The sequence below is a fragment of the Lissotriton vulgaris genome, chromosome 5 (assembly GCF_964263255.1).
Source record: "Lissotriton vulgaris chromosome 5, aLisVul1.2, whole genome shotgun sequence".
NCBI classification, from domain to species: Eukaryota; Metazoa; Chordata; class Amphibia; order Caudata; family Salamandridae; genus Lissotriton; species Lissotriton vulgaris.
In genome coordinates this window covers 1,991,487,410-1,991,506,894 of record NC_141693.1, presented here as the reverse complement: position 1 = coordinate 1,991,506,894, position 19,485 = coordinate 1,991,487,410, and the positions used below count along the sequence as shown (strand labels likewise).

Here is a 19,485-nt window from a genome sequence, read left to right as displayed (position 1 = left end):
CTCTCTCTCCCTCTCTCTATCTCTCTCTCTCTCTCTCCCTCTCTCTCCCCCTCTCTCTCTCTCTCTCTCTCTCTCTCTCTCTCTCTCTCTCTCTCTCTCTCTCTCTCTCTCTCTCTCTCTCTCTCTCTCTCTCTCTCCTCTCCTCTCCTCTCCCCCCTTCAATAACACTCTGAGATATTACTAAATTGAGGACAGTCTCACCTGTAATGTGTATGAAAGTGGGCTTATTACCAACAACCATGATTGTTAGCACCTCCTGCTTAAGACATGTTGAGACCCTATTGGTGACATGTACTGTTACTAATTGACAAGATGAAAGTGAATAAAATCTGTTTCCCCCCAAAAAAGTTGCCATATTACCTGACATTTTATATTATTAGGATTCACACCTGCAAGCCGGAGAAAGCGAGTAGAGGGTCCTTCGGGGGTGAAGTGGGTAGCTCAGGCTACACATGGTCACTTCGAGATTGGCATGGAGCGGTACCTCATGCCTCAGGACAGGCGATGTGGCAGTGGAGGGTAACGCCTGGTATGCTTTGGGACTGTAGGTCTGACTGCTAGGGGTCCCTCCTAGTACCCCAGTGTGATCGTTTAAGGGCTGTGTTCTGATACCTGGCACCCACCTTCAGGCTCTGGGTATTGATGAAGATGGCATCGAGCAGTATCCGTTGCCGCTCCTCTTCCTGTTGGCACAGTGCCAAGAGCTCCTGGTGGCTGTCTGGATGCCCAAGGCTTGGACGGAGCAGGTTTCTGTTCACCGCCTTAGAATCGAAAATCAAATGAAAGCGGTGAGCAGTCAATCATGCAACATATTTCTAAAGCAATACAAGCTCAACGAGGGCACCGACGTCCGACCTCCAATAAAAGACCTTTGCAATCTAAGAAAGAACAGCTGCACACATGGGTCGTCAAGGCTTTCAGAAAAAGCAAAATCATCTTTGCGTCCCTAAGCCCTACCAAAAGCAAGGACAAACGTTGTGAACAATGATGAGCGACAATGCCTTACAACAAGGTCAAGAAGGACTGATGTGTTCTCCCAGCATGGCAGGATCCCACATTCTTTGGCTGTGCACCTATGCTGTGTCCAGGTAGCTGGCGTAGCAACGCTCCCCATCCCTGGGTGGCTGCACAGTCTCAGCTCAAGGGATAACAACTCTCTGTGCCGGATGCCAGCGGCGCTTTCCTTTTAGACCAAGACACCAAGATAGACAAACCCTACAACTCGTTCAAAGTGTGGCGGCGAAACTGAAAGCAAGCTGTAGACATGAGCACCACTGCTGGGACTCAGGGCAGCTCTAAAAGATGCACTACATATGCTAGACTTATTGTAAAACCAGTGCCATGAGAACAATATAACATAAACCGCACACTGAAACCCTCAGAGCAGCCACCTCCGACTTACAACCAACTCCGAGCAAGCACTTGTCTACAATTGTTCAGAGTCATGCCTACGACTTTGATACAACCAAACCAAGCCACCAGTGTTTTAGTTAAAGGAAACTACCCTTAAAACCAGTTTAATCCCAGAAAATGAATCCCCTCAGCCATTAGTACACACCTCCTTCTCAAAAGCTTCTCCCACCAGCACACACCAACATTGTCCACAAGGCCTCACCATCTTCTCACCCTTGAACCTCTAAATCCAGGCATCGACTCACACCTTGACACACACCTGACTCCATTACCCTCGAATGCACTCCTGTGCCCCGGATGTAAGGGCATGGCGCCTGCATGCACCATTCCTGCACTCCACTATTCCTCATACTGTTGCCATGGTACACACCTACTAACAACTGACCTGTCCCTGCACCCACCGCTCCCTGATACTGTTGCCCTGACACCTGTGCATACCAACACCTGAACTGTATCTGCACCTATCAGACCCTGTTGTGCTGGTACCTGTCCGTATCCACACCTGACCTGTATCTGCCTCTCACTGCTCCCTGATACTGCTGCCCTGGTTCCTGCGCCAACCCTTTAACTATATCTATACCCCGCTGCTCTCTGACACTGCTGAAGTATTATAAGAGACATCAAACTACAGTTAGGCTCTGTCCAAAGAGAAGTTAAAATGCAGACGCCTAATGATCATGTTTATATATGTAATTTTATGATGACTACGACACAGTAATCAATCAGATTAAGTGGAGGATTTAATAGAGAAAAATATATTTTTTTAAAGGACAGTACCCCTCACTAGGTGGGATGCGTCATCATAGGGGCGCTCCTCCGTCAGCACCAGACGGTGCCAGGCGAGCTCACCCACGGCTCCTGTCATATCATGCTTCATCATAGGGGCGCTCCTCCGTCAGCACCAGACGGTGCCAGGCGAGCTCACCCACGGCTCCTGTCATATCATGCTTCATCATAGGGGCGCTCCTCCGTCAGCACCAGACGGTGCCAAGCGAGCTCACCCACGGCTCCTGTCATATCATGCTTCATCATAGGGGCGCTCCTCCGTCAGCACCAGACGGTGCCAGGCGAGCTCACCCACGGCTCCTGTCATATCATTCTTCATCATAGGGGCGCTCCTCCGTCAGCACTAGAAGGTGCCAGGCGAGCTCACCCACGGCTCCTGTCATATCATGCTTCATCATAGGGCCGCTCCTCCATCAGCACCAGACGGTGCCAGGCGAGCTCACCCAGGGCTCCTGTCATATCATGCTTCATCATAGGGCCGCTCCTCCATCAGCACCAGACGGTGCCAGGCGAGCTCACCCACGGCTCCTGTCATATCATGCGTCATCATAGGGGCGCTCCTCAATCAGCAACAGACGGTGCCAGGCGAGCTCACCCACGGCTCCTGTCATATCATGCTTCATCATAGGGGCGCTCCTCCGTCAGCACCAGACGGTGCCAGGCGAGCTCACCCACGGCTCCTGTCATATCATGCTTCATCATAAGGGTGCTCCTCCGTCAGCACCAGACGGTGCCAGGCGAGCTCACCCACGGCTCCTGTCATATCATGTGTCATCATAGGGGCGCTCCTCCGTCAGCACCAGATGGTGCCAGGCGAGCTCACCCACGGCTCCTGTCATATCATGCGTCATCATAGGGGCGCTTCTCAATCAGCACCAGACGGTGCCAGGCGAGCTCACCCACGGCTCCTGTCATATCATGCGTCATCATAGGGGCGCTCCTCCGTCATGCACCAGACGGTGCCAGGCGAGCTCACCCACGGCTCCTGTCATATCATGTGTCATCATAGGGGCGCTCCTCAATCAGCACCAGACGGTGCCAGGCGAGCTCACCCAGGCTCCTGTCATATAGTGCGTCATCATAGGGGCGCTCCTCAATCAGCACCAGACGTGCCAGGCGAGCTCACCCACGGCTCCTGTCATATCATGTGTCATCACATAGGGGCGCTCCTCAATCAGCATCAGACGGTGCCAGGCGAGCTCACCCACGGCTCCCGTCATATCATGTGTCATCATAGGGGCGCTCCTCCGTCATGCACCAGACGGTGCCAGGCGAGCTCACCCACGGCTCCTGTCATATCATGTGTCATCATAGGGGCGCTCCTCAATCAGCACCAGACGGTGCCAGGCGAGCTCACCCAGGCTCCTGTCATATAGTGCGTCATCATAGGGGCGCTCCTCAATCAGCACCAGACGTGCCAGGCGAGCTCACCCACGGCTCCTGTCATATCATGTGTCATCACATAGGGGCGCTCCTCAATCAGCATCAGACGGTGCCAGGCGAGCTCACCCACGGCTCCTGTCATATCATGCTTCATCATAGGGGTGCTCCTCCGTCAGCACCAGACGGTGCCAGGCGAGCTCACCCACGGCTCCTGTCATATCATGTGTCATCACATAGGGGCGCTCCTCAATCAGCACCAGACGGTGCCAGGCAACCTCACCCACGGCTCCTGTCATATCATGCTTCATCATAGGGGTGCTCCTCCGTCAGCACCAGACGGTGCCAGGCGAGCTCACCCACGGCTCCTGTCATATCATGTGTCATCACATAGGGGCGCTCCTCAATCAGCACCAGACGGTGCCAGGCAAGCTCACCCACGGCTCCCGTCATATCATGCTTCATCATAGGGGTGCTCCTCCGTCAGCACCAGACGGTGCCAGGCGAGCTCACCCACGGCTCCTGTCATATCATGTGTCATCACATAGGGGCGCTCCTCAATCAGCACCAGACGGTGCCAGGCGAGCTCACCCAGGCTCCTGTCATATCATGCGTCATCATAGGGGCGCTCCTCAATCAGCACCAGACGTTGCCAGGCGAGCTCACCCACGGCTCCTGTCATATCATTAGTCATCATAGGGGCGCTCCTCCGTCAACACCAGATGGTGCCAGGCGAGCTGAGCTCACCCACGGCTCCTGTCATATCATGCTTCATCATAGGGCCGCTCCTTTATCAGCACCAGACGGTGCCAGGCGAGCTCACCCAGGGCTCCTGTCATATCATGCTTCATCATAGGGCCGCTCTTCCATCAGCACCAGACGGTGCCAGGCGAGCTCACCCACGGCTCCTGTCATATCATGTGTCATCACATAGGGGCGCTCCTCAATCAGCACCAGACGGTGCCAGGCGAGCTCACCCACGGCTCCTGTCATATCATGCTTCATCATAGGGGCGCTCCTCCGTCAGCACCAGACGGTGCCAGGCGAGCTCACCCACGGCTCCTGTCATATCATGCTTCATCATAGGGGTGCTCCTCCGTCAGCACCAGACGGTGCCAGGCGAGCTCACCCACGGCTCCTGTCATATCATGTGTCATCACATAGGGGCGCTCCTCAATCAGCACCAGACGGTGCCAGGCGAGCTCACCCACGGCTCCTGTCATATCATGCTTCATCATAGGGGTGCTCCTCCGTCAGCACCAGATGGTGCCAGGCGAGCTCACCCACGGCTCCTGTCATATCATGTGTCATCACATAGGGGCGCTCCTCAATCAGCACCAGACGGTGCCAGGCAAGCTCACCCACGGCTCCTGTCATATCATGCTTCATCATAGGGGCGCTCCTCCGTCAGCACCAGACGGTGCCAGGCGAGCTCACCCACGGCTCCTGTCATATTATGCTTCATCATAAGGGTGCTCCTCCGTCAGCATCAGACGGTGCCAGGCAAGCTCACCCACGGCTCCTGTCATATCATGCGTCATCATAGGGGTGCTCCTCCGTCAGCACCAGACGGTGCCAGGCGAGCTCACCCACGGCTCCTGTCATATCATGCGTCATCATAAGGGTGCTCCTCTGTCAGCACCAGACGGTGCCAGGCGAGCTCACCCAGGGCTCCCCTTGTGTCATGCTTCATCATAGGGGTGCTCCTCTGTCAGCACCAGACGGTGCCAGGCGAGCTCACCCAGGGCTCCCCTTGTGTCATGCTTCATCATAGAGGCGCTCCTCAATCAGCATCAGACGGTGCCGGGCAAGCTCACCCAGGCTCCTGTCATATTATGCTTCATCATAGGGGCGCTCCTCCGTTAGCACCAGATGGTGCCAGGCGAGCTCACCCAGGGCTCCTGTCATATCATGCGTCATCATAAGGGCGCTCCTCCGTCAGCACCAGACGGTGGCAGGCGAGCTCACCCAGGGCTCCTGTCATATCATGCGTCATCATAGGGGTGCTCCTTCGTCAGCATCAGACGGTGCCAGGCGAGCTCACCCACGGCTCCTGTCATATCATGCGTCATCACATAGGGGCGCTCCTCCGTCTGCACCAGACGGTACCAGGCGAGCTCACCCAGGCTCCTGTCATAGCATGCTTCATCATAAGGGTGCTCCTCTGTCAGCACCAGACGGTGCCAGGCGAGCTCACCCAGGGCTCCCCTTGTGTCATGCTTCATCATAGGGGCGCTCCTCAATCAGCACCAGACGGTGCCAGGCGAGCTCACCCAGGCTCCTGTCATATCATGCTTCATCATAGGGGCGCTCCTCCGTCAGCACCAGACGGTGCCAGGCGAGCTCACCCACGGCTCCTGTCATATCATGCATCATCATAGGGGCGCTCCTCCGTCAGCACCAGACGGTGCCAGGCGAGCTCACCCAGGCTCCTGTCATATAGTGCGTCATCATAGGGGCGCTCCTCAATCAGCACCAGACGGTACCAGGCGAGCTCACCCACGGCTCCTGTCATATCATGCGTCATCATAAGGGCGCTCCTTCATCAGCACCAGACAGTGCCAGGCGAGCTCACCCAGGGCTCCCCTTGTGTCATGTTTCATCAAAGAGGTGCTCCTCCGTCAGCACCAGACGGTGCCAGGCGAGCTCACCCAGGCTCCAGCTATGTCATGTTTCATCAAAGAGGTGCTCCTCCGTCAGCACATTGCTGGTGCAGAGCGGGCTCATCCAAAGCTCTTGGAGGGCTTTTGTGTTCTCTGTGTATGAGAATTCAATATCTGTTGTGATTGGTCTTGAGTTTGTGCCATCAAAATTGTATTGAGGCGGGTGAGATATAAATAAAATGAATTTTTCCTGCTCCACACAATATTAAAAACAACTGCAGGAGTGGAAGAAACTAGATACCAGTTAGGGTACTTTCCTTACATTTGTTCTACGTCTACACATTCCCGCCCTTAAACAGTGACACATGTATCCAAGGCATTCTTCAGGACCAAAATACCCTACCTTTGCCAGATGTAACCTAGATTTTCCTCACCTAGAGAAAAACTATAAGTTAAAACACCTCTCTGTTAAAGTGATTCCATCCAGGTTTCCTAATCTCTTCTGCCCTCATGCTTCTGAAGACTGGGGGCCGAACGCCCCACCTACCCCATACAATACTTTTGTAGGTGATGAACTATGGAGCTCTACAGTTCCTCCGGTCCCTGTTGCAGTAGTTCCTGTACATACAACACAAACTCTGTCTGCTTTCCACTGTTGTCTGATACTGTTGTCATGGCACTTAATATTAATTGTGTCCCGCCATTCCTCGATAACGTCACTGAGGTACATGTACACCCTGGGCTAACATACAACACTGGCAAAGCACTGTCCCCTGCTGATACGGTGGTGTATGGAAGTATCACCAACTAGAACTGCGCCTGAACCTGTTGAAGCTCAAAATCCCCTCCCACATGTTTTAAAGCACTACAACAAGGTAAAATCAGACATAATTAACACACCAAAGCCCAACTGTTGAGCGGTCAAAGCCTAGGTGGCAGACACAGATGGTGGTGCCCATGATGGGTTAGATTAGGCTTCCTGTTGGTCTTACCTAGTCAAATGAGGGAGGTGACTTTCTAAATTGGGAAACCCCACTCACCTCTAGAGCGCTGTTCAGGTGACATCCTCTTTTCCCAGTATCAATGTTTGTACTTTTTAAACTTTTAATTGCTATATATAACATATTATTGACATCATTTGTCCAAGGCAACTTCACAAAGCAAAATTAAAGGAGGTCATTAGCGCCCTTAAGCAACACGCTCCTGGGACGACTCTTGGTGGCCTTCCGCTCTGGGCACAGCTCCCACACCCACAGACCACGCACGCAACCTGGGCTTCATCCTAGACTCCTTTCTCTCGATGTCCAGACAAGTCAACGCAGTCTCATCCTCCTGCTTCAACGTACTTCGTATTCTCAAAAAGATCTTCCGCTGGATCCCCCTCGACACAAGAAAGACAGTCACCCACGCACTGGTCACGAGTCGACTGGATTATGGTAACACACTTTACGCCGGAATCACAGCAAAATTACAGAAAAAACTCCAACGCATCCAAAACGCATCAGGGAGACTCATATTGGACATCCCTCGCCAAGATCACATCACCGGGCACCTAAAAGACCTCCACTGGCTTCCCGTCAACAAGAGAATTACATTCCGTCTTCTCACCCACGCACACAAGGCCCTATACAAACTAGGACCCGAATGCCTCAACACTCGACTGTCCTTCTACACACCCACCCGCCAACTGAGATCGTCCAATCAAGCCCTCGCAGCAGTCCAGCGCATCCGAAAATCCACCATGGGTGGCAGATCCTTCTCCTTCCTGGTGGCCAAGACCTGGAACTTACTCCCACTCACCTCCGCCTTACTCAAAACCACATCTCCTTCAGAAAAGAACTCAAAACTTGGCTATTCGACAAAAATTGAACCCCCTTCCCAAGCGCCTTGAGACCCTCTGAGTGATCAGTGCGCTATACAAATCCCTGAACTTGAACTTGAACTCCAGCTGTTGGGGTGACAGGGTCAGACGACAGAAGGATCTGCTATGGAGGTGAACTTCTCAGAACCTACCTTGGCAGCGTCCAGCTCCTGCATGTGTGATTTGAAGCTGGTTTGGATCTCCTCAATAGCTCCTCGAAGCTCTCCCAGGTGTTGTTTCTGGAGGTCATTCATGAGCAAGGGAGGGACCTGTGCCAGCAGCTGCTCGCACTCTTCCAGCTGTTCCCGGAACTCTACGGAGACAAGAGGTACAGAGGCTCGGTCAGGCTTGGGATCGACTTCTTTGCGTGTGACTTAGGATGCTGATACGTGGTTGGTCCATTGAACGCCAGAGAAAGAGATGCAAAGTTACAAAAGAACCATAGTTGCAAACTGGACATCAAAAGTAGTAAAGGTGGGTTCTCGGTGACTTGCGGCACCAAGTGCATATGTCGGGTTCCAAGTAAGGCTCATTATATCCGCCAGTCCAAGTGACCGCCCATTGTTCATACAGTACATTGTAAGAACATTTAGGTTCACTCCGCAATTGGCCAACTAGACCATTATCGAATGAGCATGAGCTTTCTGTCCAAATACTCCCAATTACAAGGCTGAGATGTAACCCCACCGGTTATCACATCAATGCATTCCTTCAAGGGATGTTGACGGATACAACATGCAGTTTTCACATTAGCGATGCAGCAGACCTGTCTAAAGCCAACACAATCCTCCGCTGCCCCTCTGCGGTCTTTGACATCCATCTATTACCTTAACCTGGTTTTCCCACTATGAAAACATTGGTTTTATTCTATTGAGCAAAACAGTAATGGGGGAGAAGAAAGTGGAGCAGCAGTTTATTGGCACAAATCCTGGGTAAACGCTTCTTCTGCAGTCCTATTATTCGGTGCTTTCCTGGGCAAGGAGGCTCCCGGGGTGTGGATAACATAGAAATGTTTTGTAAATTCGGTATTTTAAAGCGCTGAACCCTGCGAGAACTCTACGCGTTTGTAATCTTACTGCTAACATCATCGCTGGCAAAACAGCTCATTGGAGTAACGCTTCCATTTTAGCAATCTATGGGCCAGATGTATCAAGGATTTTGCCCATTCTGTGTCTATGGGGAGATGTGTTGATACATATGGCCGGAAGTGTACCCTCAAAGGTAGAATTGCAGAGGGCTCTAAATAAGCAGAGTCACTTTTGTAATACTGCCTGGACTTCCCACCTGTGGGTTGCAGAATCTTAGGACTTTCATTTCCGTATATATGTTACATGTTCAAACTTTGCAGGTGGCACACACAGATATCAGATATGCAGACAGTCCGCTTCCTTTTTGGGCTGTTTACCCTCAGCCAATCCCATAGTTTCTTGCCCCAGGAGGCCATTTTAGATGTCTTATACATGTATATTCCTCACTTTCAGAGTCAGTCTCTCTGGGCTGAAGGTGAGACCCGTTACTCTTGGGTCTCAGAGCACTTTTACTTCCTAGAACATATGTTCATGGGACTTCAATGACCACAAAGAATAACTAGCTCAGCAGTACATTACACATGTATTTAATAAATCCTACGATTTCAACACAGGCCTTCAAATAGCCTCACAAAAACCAAGTAGTAATTTTTGTATAGTAAAAAAACAGAACCGGGAGTCTGCCACTGACATCAGTGTTGGGGTCTATCAGACCCGATCTTGAAATGTCGCCCACCAAGCATCGAATGTCGTTTTTACATCGCAACATCCTTTACAACACATACATTTACATTGCATGCCATTACAACGTATTTTTTAAAACTACATTTACAACACATTCCAATACATCGCATCATACCTTTACAATGCATACCATTACAACGCATACCATTACATTGCATTTAAGGTAAGCGTTGGATAGCAGGAGGGTAAAAATTACTATTCTAACTCCAGAGAGTGCAACAGTAGGGAAAGGGTTGAATAGTGTAGAGGCGCTATGCGTTGTAATGGTATGTGTTGTAATGACATGCGTTGTAATGCCTGCGTTGTAGTGACATGCGTTGTAGTGTCATGCGTTGGAGTGACATACAATGTAATGGCTGTGTTGTAGTGACATGCGTTGTAAAGGATGTTGCAATGTAATGACTGCGTTGTAAATGTAGTGCGATGTAATGACTGCGTTGTAAACATTGTTTCCCGCTGCAAAAAGATGAGTTGCACCAGTTTCAGTTAGTTACTTGTATTCAGCATTTTAGCACCAAAGTGGATCTGTGTTACAACTTCTTAAGCACCACAGATTGTGATATCCGGACACGGGCTGTATAGAACTCAACAGTTCTCAATGGGAACTGTTAGCAATACATCTTTGTTGGGACTTTGGTATAAAAGGGGCACTAATGGAACACTAGCACATTTGCATGCAGGTGAGGGCACGGCTGGTAGTCGGCCACAGGCTAAGCGGGATCCTGTGTTTAGGAATCCAATCTTACCTTGCAGGCAGGCGTTGTAGTATTCATTTCCTTGGCTCTGGTAGGACAGCAACTTCTGCACCAACATGTGAGCACACTCTTCAAATGTGTCTTTAAGGAAATCAGACCTTCCGATGAAGCGTTTCTCTTTTTTCTTGTAGAATTCCTGCACGAGAAAGACAGAGTAAACATGGATCAGAGTGCTTGAGGCAGGCTGCGTGCATCGATGGCTTGGCAAGAGGTCAGCAGGTGGGCTGCTTCTCTCAATGTCTTGGCTCAAGGTCAAGCAGACAGGCTGCATGCCTCAATGGTATGGTGTTTGGTCAAACAGGACAGACATGTGCCTCAATGGTATGGTATTTGGTCAAACAAGCCAGACATGTGCCTCAATGGTATGGTATTTGGTCAAAGAGGCCAGACATGTGCCTCAATGGTATGGTGTTTGGTCTAACAGGCCAGACATGTGTCTCAATGGTATGGTGTTTGATCAAACAGGCCAGACATGTGCCTCAATGGTATGGTGTTTGGTCTAACAGGCCAGACATGTGCCTCAATGGTATGGTATTTGGTCAAAGAGGCCAGACATGTGCCTCAATGGTATGGTGTTTGGTCTAACAGGCCAGACATGTGTCTCAATAGTATGGTGTTTGATCAAACAGGCCAGACATGTGCCTCAATGGTATGGTGTTTGCTCAAACAGGCCAGACATGTGCCTCAATGGTATGGTGTTTGGTCTAACAGGCCAGACATGTGCCTCAATGGTATGGTATTTGGTCAAAGAGGCCAGACATGTGCCTCAATGGTATGGTGTTTGGTCTAACAGGCCAGACATGTGTCTCAATGGTATGGTGTTTGATCAAACAGGCCAGACATGTGCCTCAATGGTATGGTGTTTGGTCTAACAGGCCAGACATGTGCCTCAATGGTATGGTATTTGGTCAAAGAGGCCAGACATGTGCCTCAATGGTATGGTGTTTGGTCTAACAGGCCAAACATGTGCCTCAATGGTATGGTGTTTGGTCTAACAGGCCAGACATGTGCCTCAATGGTATGGTATTTGGTCAAAGAGGCCAGACATGTGCCTCAATGGTATGGTGTTTGGTCTAACAGGCCAGACATGTGCCTCAATGGTATGGTGTTTGATCAAACAGGCCAGACATGTGCCTCAATGGTATGGTGTTTGCTCAAACAGGCCAGACATGTGCCTCAATGGTATGGTGTTTGCTCAAACAGGCCAGACATGTGCCTCAATGGTAGGGTGTTTGGTCTAACAGGCCAGACATGTGCCTCAATGGTATGGTGTTTGGTCTAACATGCCAGACATGTGCCTCAATGGTATGGTGTTTGCTCAAACAGGCCAGACATGTGCCTCAATGGTAGGGTGTTTGGTCTAACAGGCCAGACATGTGCCTCAATGGTATGGTGTTTGGTCTAACAGGCAGACATGTGCCTCAATGGTATGGTGTTTGGTCTAACAGGCCAGACATGTGCCTCAATGGTATGGTGTTTGGTCTAACAGGCAGACATGTGCATCAATGATATGGTGTTTGGTCTAACAGGCAGGATGTGAAAGAGTGAAAAAGATTTCCACCTATAAGGGAAAGTATCAAACCCAAGCCAGGCCACAGTAACTGGAAATGAGTCACTCTCATTTAGACTTTATGGCTTGAATCGAATCCCCCTTCGAGCTTTTCTAAAGAGGCAGGAAACAGACAATTAGATGGCTGAGACCTGCCATTAAAGGATCTAAATGAAGGAGGAGGTACACAAATAGTCCTATTTTGACGGTGGACCGTACTGCAGCTAGTACTATGGGTATTTTTTACCTTATTTCTTTCACAATAGTAGCAGAGTGACTAGGAGTTTGGTCCTGAGGAATGCCAAGAACCGGACGGTCTAACAGGCAGAAACATGTTGACCTTAGTTTTTTAGGGAACTTCCATATCCCTATTTTTCACTTCGCTGATTTTAGATTAATCCACTGGAGGCACTATTAAAGTTATCTTTGTCTATCCATGAGATAGTTTTAACTCACTTTTTTAAATTCATTTTGCACTCTGCCCCCACTCCAACCTACACTGGATGGCATAAAACACCTTGCGCTCCTCTCCTGAGGGAGAGTTGTAGCCCACACTGTGTACCTTGCGGTCACAGTGTGTAACAAGGAACCAAAGGAAGAAGCATGTCAGCTCAGGGGGAGTGAGGGTTCGCGTCTTAACAAATACATTTGTCTGTTCCCTCAAAAACAACACATTCTTGTGTGATCAATAGACAGACCGTCCGGTTACCTTTTTTGTGAGTTTAATTGAATTGAAACTCAACAGCTTGGTCCTCTTCTCAGTAGACTCCTACACTCTTCACCTAGTCTTTGCCCTTCTTTAATATGGCTGGTGTACCTGGGAGCAGCAGTGCAGCAGTGCAAGGGTTACTGGAACTGATGTAAAAGGTACTGCTTCCAACATTGGATCTCAACCAATGCAATCTTCTATGAAGTTACAGGCCGGTGAAAAAACAATATCAAACAAAAAAGAGGGGGCGTGGCTTGCCTGGGGATGATGGCGGACGCGTGAGTGAGGAGCTTCGGACCAGCCGTACAATTATCCTGTGAATCGTGTTGGCCTGGGCTGTGCTGATGCGTCCTGCTTCAGGCTAACACCTAGCGGAGCAGTCGGAAGCCATCGAGCAGTTCATGGAGGTTGCTGGTGCCGGGCTTTGGGAGCGGTGCTCCCCGAAGTGATCCCAGGAGCAGAGGCTGCTCCTCTGATCGGCAGAGACGGCTCCAGGTGATACGCGACACCCCGGCTGGGAGGCATCATGTGGGCCCACAACTTTGCTGGCGAGAGATCCCGGGATCTCTGAGGAGCAAGCTACAGGGGCGCTTTACCTGGAGGAGACCAGTACTACTGGAACTCGCATTTCTCCAGAGTGAGCACCAACGGGGGAGAGCGGAGCGAGTGGGCCCCATCCCCCTGCGGCAATACTCAAGAGGGCGGCAGAGCTGATCCGGGGTTCCCAAAGGCCATCTCTTGCTGAAGCAACAGCCCTATGGATCAAGAGGGCCATTGTAGCGGGGAAGTGGCTCTGGAATGAGGCGCGCTCCTGAGAACTGTTGAGGGAGCTCAGAAGAAAGTGCGCACTGCAGCCTGGTCACGGGTGGAGGCGCTGCCATCTTATAATGGGGCCTGTCGGATCTGAGCCGGGTTTACTTGGCGCATTGGAGGTGGCGTAGGTTTTACAAGATCCAGGCCAGAATCTTGTACCCTGAACTTAGAGCATCTGGCATTGAACCACAATTGCGTGCTGGACTTAGTTTCGTGTTGGAGGGGTGCATAAGTGAAGCGCTATACCTACTCAGCACAGTACCACTATTTAATGCCTGGACCAACATATGACTGGGCTCCTTCTGCTGATAAGTGACTGCTGGTCGTAATCGGAGGAATAATGTTCGAGTGCTTGGTCTGCCGGAGGGAAAAGAATGGGGTGATATGGTGTCCTACCTTGAGACCTGGTTCAAGACTGTAGTGGCCCCCGAGGGGATGTCCACCTTCTACACACTGGAATGGGCTCATAGAGTACCTGCTAAACTGCTGGCTCTGCGCAGTCGACAAGACCTGTGGTGGCCCGCCTGCTCCATTTTCAAGACAGGGCCTTACTGCTGCAAAGGGCAAGAGCAGAGGGACCCTTCCTTGTGGACAATAGTAGAGTCACCCTGTTTCCGGACTATACCCTGGAGGTTCTGAGGAGGCGAGCCTCCTATCCAGAGGTCAAGAAAGCGTTGAGAGTTAAAGGGATTCAATATTCCCTAATGTTCCCGGCCCGACTGCGCATTGCTCTTGAGGACAACGCTCACTATTTCGACTCAACTGCGAAGGCATGGGACTGGCTGGAAGGCTACAAGGGCGGACTGACGAGCGCTGTGAACGGTGAGGGGACATGGCAGAGGAACAAGAATCCCGGGGCACGCGTGCCTCGGAGGTCGCGGAAGAGAGCCCACATAAAGCCCTCCACGACACAAGCTGAAACGGAACGAGCTGCGGCGTTACAGGCAGTGGTGTCCTTGTCACACAGTCGGAGTCCCCCTCCAACAGACGATGAATCTGGGTCTACTAAAGAGTCGGCAGGCAATGACTCGGACACATCCTATAGATGCAGTGTGAAGCTCCCTGTTGTAACGCCTCAGAGTGTGGATGACATTGTATGACTAAATTGGCAGACCATAACGGTTGTCTTCCTCTGAATGTAATCGGTCTCACACTGTATACAAGGTCTCTCAGCTAGCTTTATTTCAGTACGGCTGCTGCCTTGTGAGCTGGTCATGGCCCTAGGCAACTGCATCCACTTCTACCTCTGAATCAGTTGGAGGGTTTATTCTAGTTTACTATAGTTTGGATGGGAGCTTGTTCGATTGTAACTGTCCTTGGGAGGGAGAGTTGGGGGGTTGGGGTTGTTCTACGGGGGTGGCACTATTAGAAATTTCATGGGACATTGGGCACAATTTGCGTCATGGGATCGTTGATGAAATTAAAATGCATATCGTGGAATATCTGGGGCCTGCACACCATGGATCGTCGCCATAAGATACACGCTTATTTAGTGCGCAGGGGGATTCAAATAGCCTTCCTTCAAGAGAAACCCATCACAGGTCAGGAGGGCATTGCTTGGCAGCGCAGATGGAGAGACCAGGTCTTCCACACCGCTTATTCTGCCTTTGTGCGAGGAGTATTGATATTGGTCAGGGCGGGGTTCCCTTTCCGACTGGTGTGATACCCAGAGGGGAGGTATGTGATGGTGTTGGGCAGGCTTAACAGCAGAGATGTTGCGCTGGGTAGTGTGTTTGCACCTAATATAGATCAACTCGCTTTCTTCACATGATTGTCTGGGAAATTGGCATCCTATTTGACTGGCACTGTGATTATGGGTGGGGATTTTAATTCCATCACTGATGTATTTCTAGATAGATCTCATCCACCCCTCCCTACCGCACCTATTCATAAAATCTCTAATGTCAGGAGGGATTGGCAGACACACTGGGGACTGGTGGATACGTGGCGAGCGGATCACCCGACTGAGCGTGACTATTCCTTTTTTTCAGAGCTACACGAACTCCATGTTAGACTAGATGTTATACTTTGTTCCCAGATTTGCACACCGCAGTCAAACATAGCGAGTACCTCACCAGGACACTTTCAGATCATAACCACCTGCTGTTGCGAGTTCAGTGGTCCGAGACGCGCCCCGCAATCCCAAAATGGCGGTTAAAACCAGAGCACTTTGAAGGTCCAGCATTTTGGGAGGCGGTGGGGACTGGGGTAAACCAGTATTTCCTTGAGAACACGGGTACGGCATCTTCGACTGCTGTAGAGTGAGCTGCTTTTAAGGTAGTGGTGAGAGGTCTGTGTATTACCAATATGCTTGGGGTCCGAAAAACTCTACTCCATGATATAGAAACTACGGAATAGCGCTTGCGAGATTGAGAGCGTGATAGACCTGAGCAGCCTCATAGCCAAAGGGATTTGCTAGCAGCGAGGGAAGCAGTAGCTGTGGGGGTTGAGAGGCTGCGCTGTTTTTACTATAAGAAATACATAGTGCGTGCTCATGCGGAGCATGACAAATCTGGTGCGTTGCTGGCTTGGCTGGCCAACCCAGCGAGACTGGGGACGGTCATTTTAGAATTATGTAGCCCAACGGGAGAACTTTGTTACACGCAACAGTGAATAAATGAACAATTTTACGCCTACAACAAGGAGCTCTATCAGGGCAATGTGGCATTGAACGGGGATGTTCTCGGGGAATTTCTGGCTGCAGCTGGCCTCCCAGAGCTTGATAAGTCGGAGGCTGAATTATTAGGACAGGATATTACGTTGGGGAAGTGAGAGGAGCGATTAAGCAAATGGCGCAGAAGAAACTCCCGGAGCGGACGGATTGCCAGTAGAGTTTTATTTGCCTTATATTGATCTGTTAGCGGCAAAATTAGTGACTCTCTATAATGAGGCAAGGAGGGTAGGCCATCTCCCAGCCCCTACCCGCGAAGCCATCATAATCCGATTACTGAAGCCCGGGATATCGCCTCTGATAGGACCGCTTACCGCCCACTCTCCATGCTTCCTACTGATTATAAGATTCTAAGTCGGATTTTGGCGACTCGCCTTCTCCCCCATATGGCCCACTTAGTACACGAAGACAAGGCGGAATTCATTTCAAAGTGGAACACGGCTGTCAATGTACGGCGGTTCCTCCGCATATTGGAAGCTGATACATACCCGAAGGCGCCCGCTGCCATGTTTTTGGTTGACATCGAAAACGCTTTTGACAGCTTAGAATGGCCTTACTTGTTCCAGATTATGCCCACTTTTGGTCTGGAGGAGGAGTTTGTGTCCTGGACGGCATTGTTATATAGGTATTCTACGGCCCGAGTTAAAACAGGAGGCTTGATCTGGGACATGTGTGCGATGAGCAGAGGCACACGTCAGGGATGCCCACTATCTCCTCTGTTATTTGCTCTGGCCATTGAACCTCCAGCGGCCCAAGCCCGAACGGGGCGGCGATATGAGGGTCTTCATGTACATGGCCTTACTCACTACATCGCGCTCTATGCTGATGATCTCCTCGTGTTTTTAGCAGACACAGAGGATGCCCTCCTAGGAGAAAAGCGCTTACTCCAAGATCTCGAACTGGTGGCGGGCCTCAAAGTCAATTTGGCAAAGTCATGCCTGTTCCCCACTGTCCCGGTAGATGAGGGCCCCTTATGTACTGATGGTGTGAACTGGGAATATAATTGTTTGATGTACACGGGGACCCGTATCTATCATGAACAAACGGATTTGCTAAAGGGTAATGCGGGTAGAGCTATCCGGGGACTTCAGGGCAGTACGGCGTTTTGGAAGACGTTGCCGCTTTCAGTTGCGGGCCGGGAGGCCCTTCTTAAGATGGTATAAACAACAGAAGGGGGTGCCAGTGCTGATAATAGTGAATGAAAACTGAGATAAATCCTCCACTAACTGAAAATCAAATTCAGAAAAGGGAATGCTTTTTAGTCGCAGCTTTATTATGTATTCAATAATATTTTATACAATCCGTTTGTACATTTGGAAATGAAACATTGAAGGAAAAAACAAGAGTGCAAAGGGGACACATGAAAAAGCAATCAATTTGGAGCGAACCACCATTCATTCCTACAATCATATCACTTTCCCCAAACATTCAACAGCATACAAGCTAATCTCACACATACCATATATACATTATCTACAACAAGAGAAACGGAAACACTAGTACTGCCTTAATATGAACACACTATTTGTACTCTGTAATAAAAAATAGAACATTAACAAAGATTTTGCAATTTCAAACAATCTTTAGCAAATCCAACGAAAATTAGATAGTGTCCAACAAATAGCTAATGATCTATGCAAAGTTGTAACTCTTAGATCAGTTGGCAGACCAGTGTGAGGATGGGCCTACGCGTTTCGAATCTCCTATAATTCCTTGGAGATTCTCATCAGGGCCTCGGGCAACTAAACAGAAGAGAAAAGAAGAGAATAGAAATTTTTCTTATAAAACATGAAGAATGACGAATAACAAAAGTAGCCAATACATAACAGGTAGACACATTAATAATTCTCATAGAATAGTCACACACTTCAGAATCTCTTAAACTCAGTGGGACCCCAGTCTTAAACTATTCCCAATGGGAAATAAAAAAAGGTGCAAAACCATGGTATAGAGCACAATTGTCAGGACTTAATGTGACTGACAGCATAGACTGCTACAGAAAGAACTTTAAAAAAGAAGAGAACAGTGACCACCCACTGGTTGGCTGCTACTGAGAGAGGTCAGGGCGGTGGGGGACTTACCACCTGATGTTGATGGCGGTAGTCCGGGACAGGGAAGTATTGAGGGAGGGGACCCAACCCTCTGTGGACAAAAAATTAAATTTAGTTATACCGTGGGGGTAGTAATTGAAGAGTCGAGAAATCAAGGGGTGCAAGCCTCAAGTGAATCTCTTACCGCTCAGGCGAGCGTGAGGTGTCCTAGCGCGGAAAAAAGGGTGGAAACCTGGACTGAAGGGACTGTAGGGCGTCGTGTCTTATGCTGTGGGGATCAGCGCGTCCTGTATAATAAAACGACAGGAGGAAAGGTTCAAGCCTCAGAATAGAATCACGTTAATACACTCGGCATCGCTGTAGTGTCAATAATCACCTTGAGATCAGGAGCGGGGAGCCTGTGTTAATCAGGCATTCTCCGTAGGAGAAAACAGCGTCAGCACAAGCAGGCGAGAGTCCGGTGTGCTGTCGAAACCTAGAACACACGACGGCATAAGTTAAAAATAGCAGCGTGGGGCGAAGGCTGCTCACAACTAGAAGACTACGTGCTAAGGGGCTGGGGGGGCAGCATAAACTTACCAAGTTCATAGACGAAGGTACTGAATGCCCGCAATCGGTCGGCGTCGTTGCAAGCGCTAATCACTCGCGCATGCGCATTACCTGATCGCGAGTGGCTGCACGTTATATAGTGAGCCTCGCCAGTCAAGGGGGATGGTTCAGGGGCGGTCCATAGCGAGCTAGAGGCTCACAATGCTGCAATATAGCATGGTATGCAGCGGGGCTTACAGATATCTGGAAAATATAATCTGACCTCTGAGGGTAGCAAGCTGTAGATCAGAGACGTCAGGTGTACACAAAAACGTCCGGGGGGTTACAATTTGAAGATTTCGGAAAGCTCATTTAAACCAGACACTGCAGTGTCAAATTTAACAATTAACATGGCTTCTCTTCTGGACAGCAGAACGCTCATATCGCCTCCTCGAGGGTTCTTTTCTATCTTGGATATCACTGTCCATTTAAAGTCATTTAGTCCATGTTGCTTCTTGTTCCAATGGTTTACTAACGGGGCATTTTCAACTTTTCTCTTCAGTCTCGATTTGTGTTGCGTTATGCGTTGACGCA

General features: G+C 50.0%; 1 protein-coding gene across 1 annotated transcript in view; it reads right to left on the bottom strand.

Moving 5' to 3' along the window:
* CCDC180 (coiled-coil domain containing 180) overlaps positions 1-19,485 on the bottom strand; it is a 618,906-nt gene that overhangs the window by 85,876 nt on the left and 513,545 nt on the right. The window contains exons 31-33 of the mRNA XM_086924739.1: positions 10,562-10,706; positions 8,196-8,356; positions 624-761 (exon numbers count right to left, since the gene is read on the bottom strand). Coding sequence (XP_086780865.1) covers positions 624-761; positions 8,196-8,356; positions 10,562-10,706 — 444 coding nt within the window. The remainder of the gene's footprint in view (positions 1-623; positions 762-8,195; positions 8,357-10,561; positions 10,707-19,485) is intronic.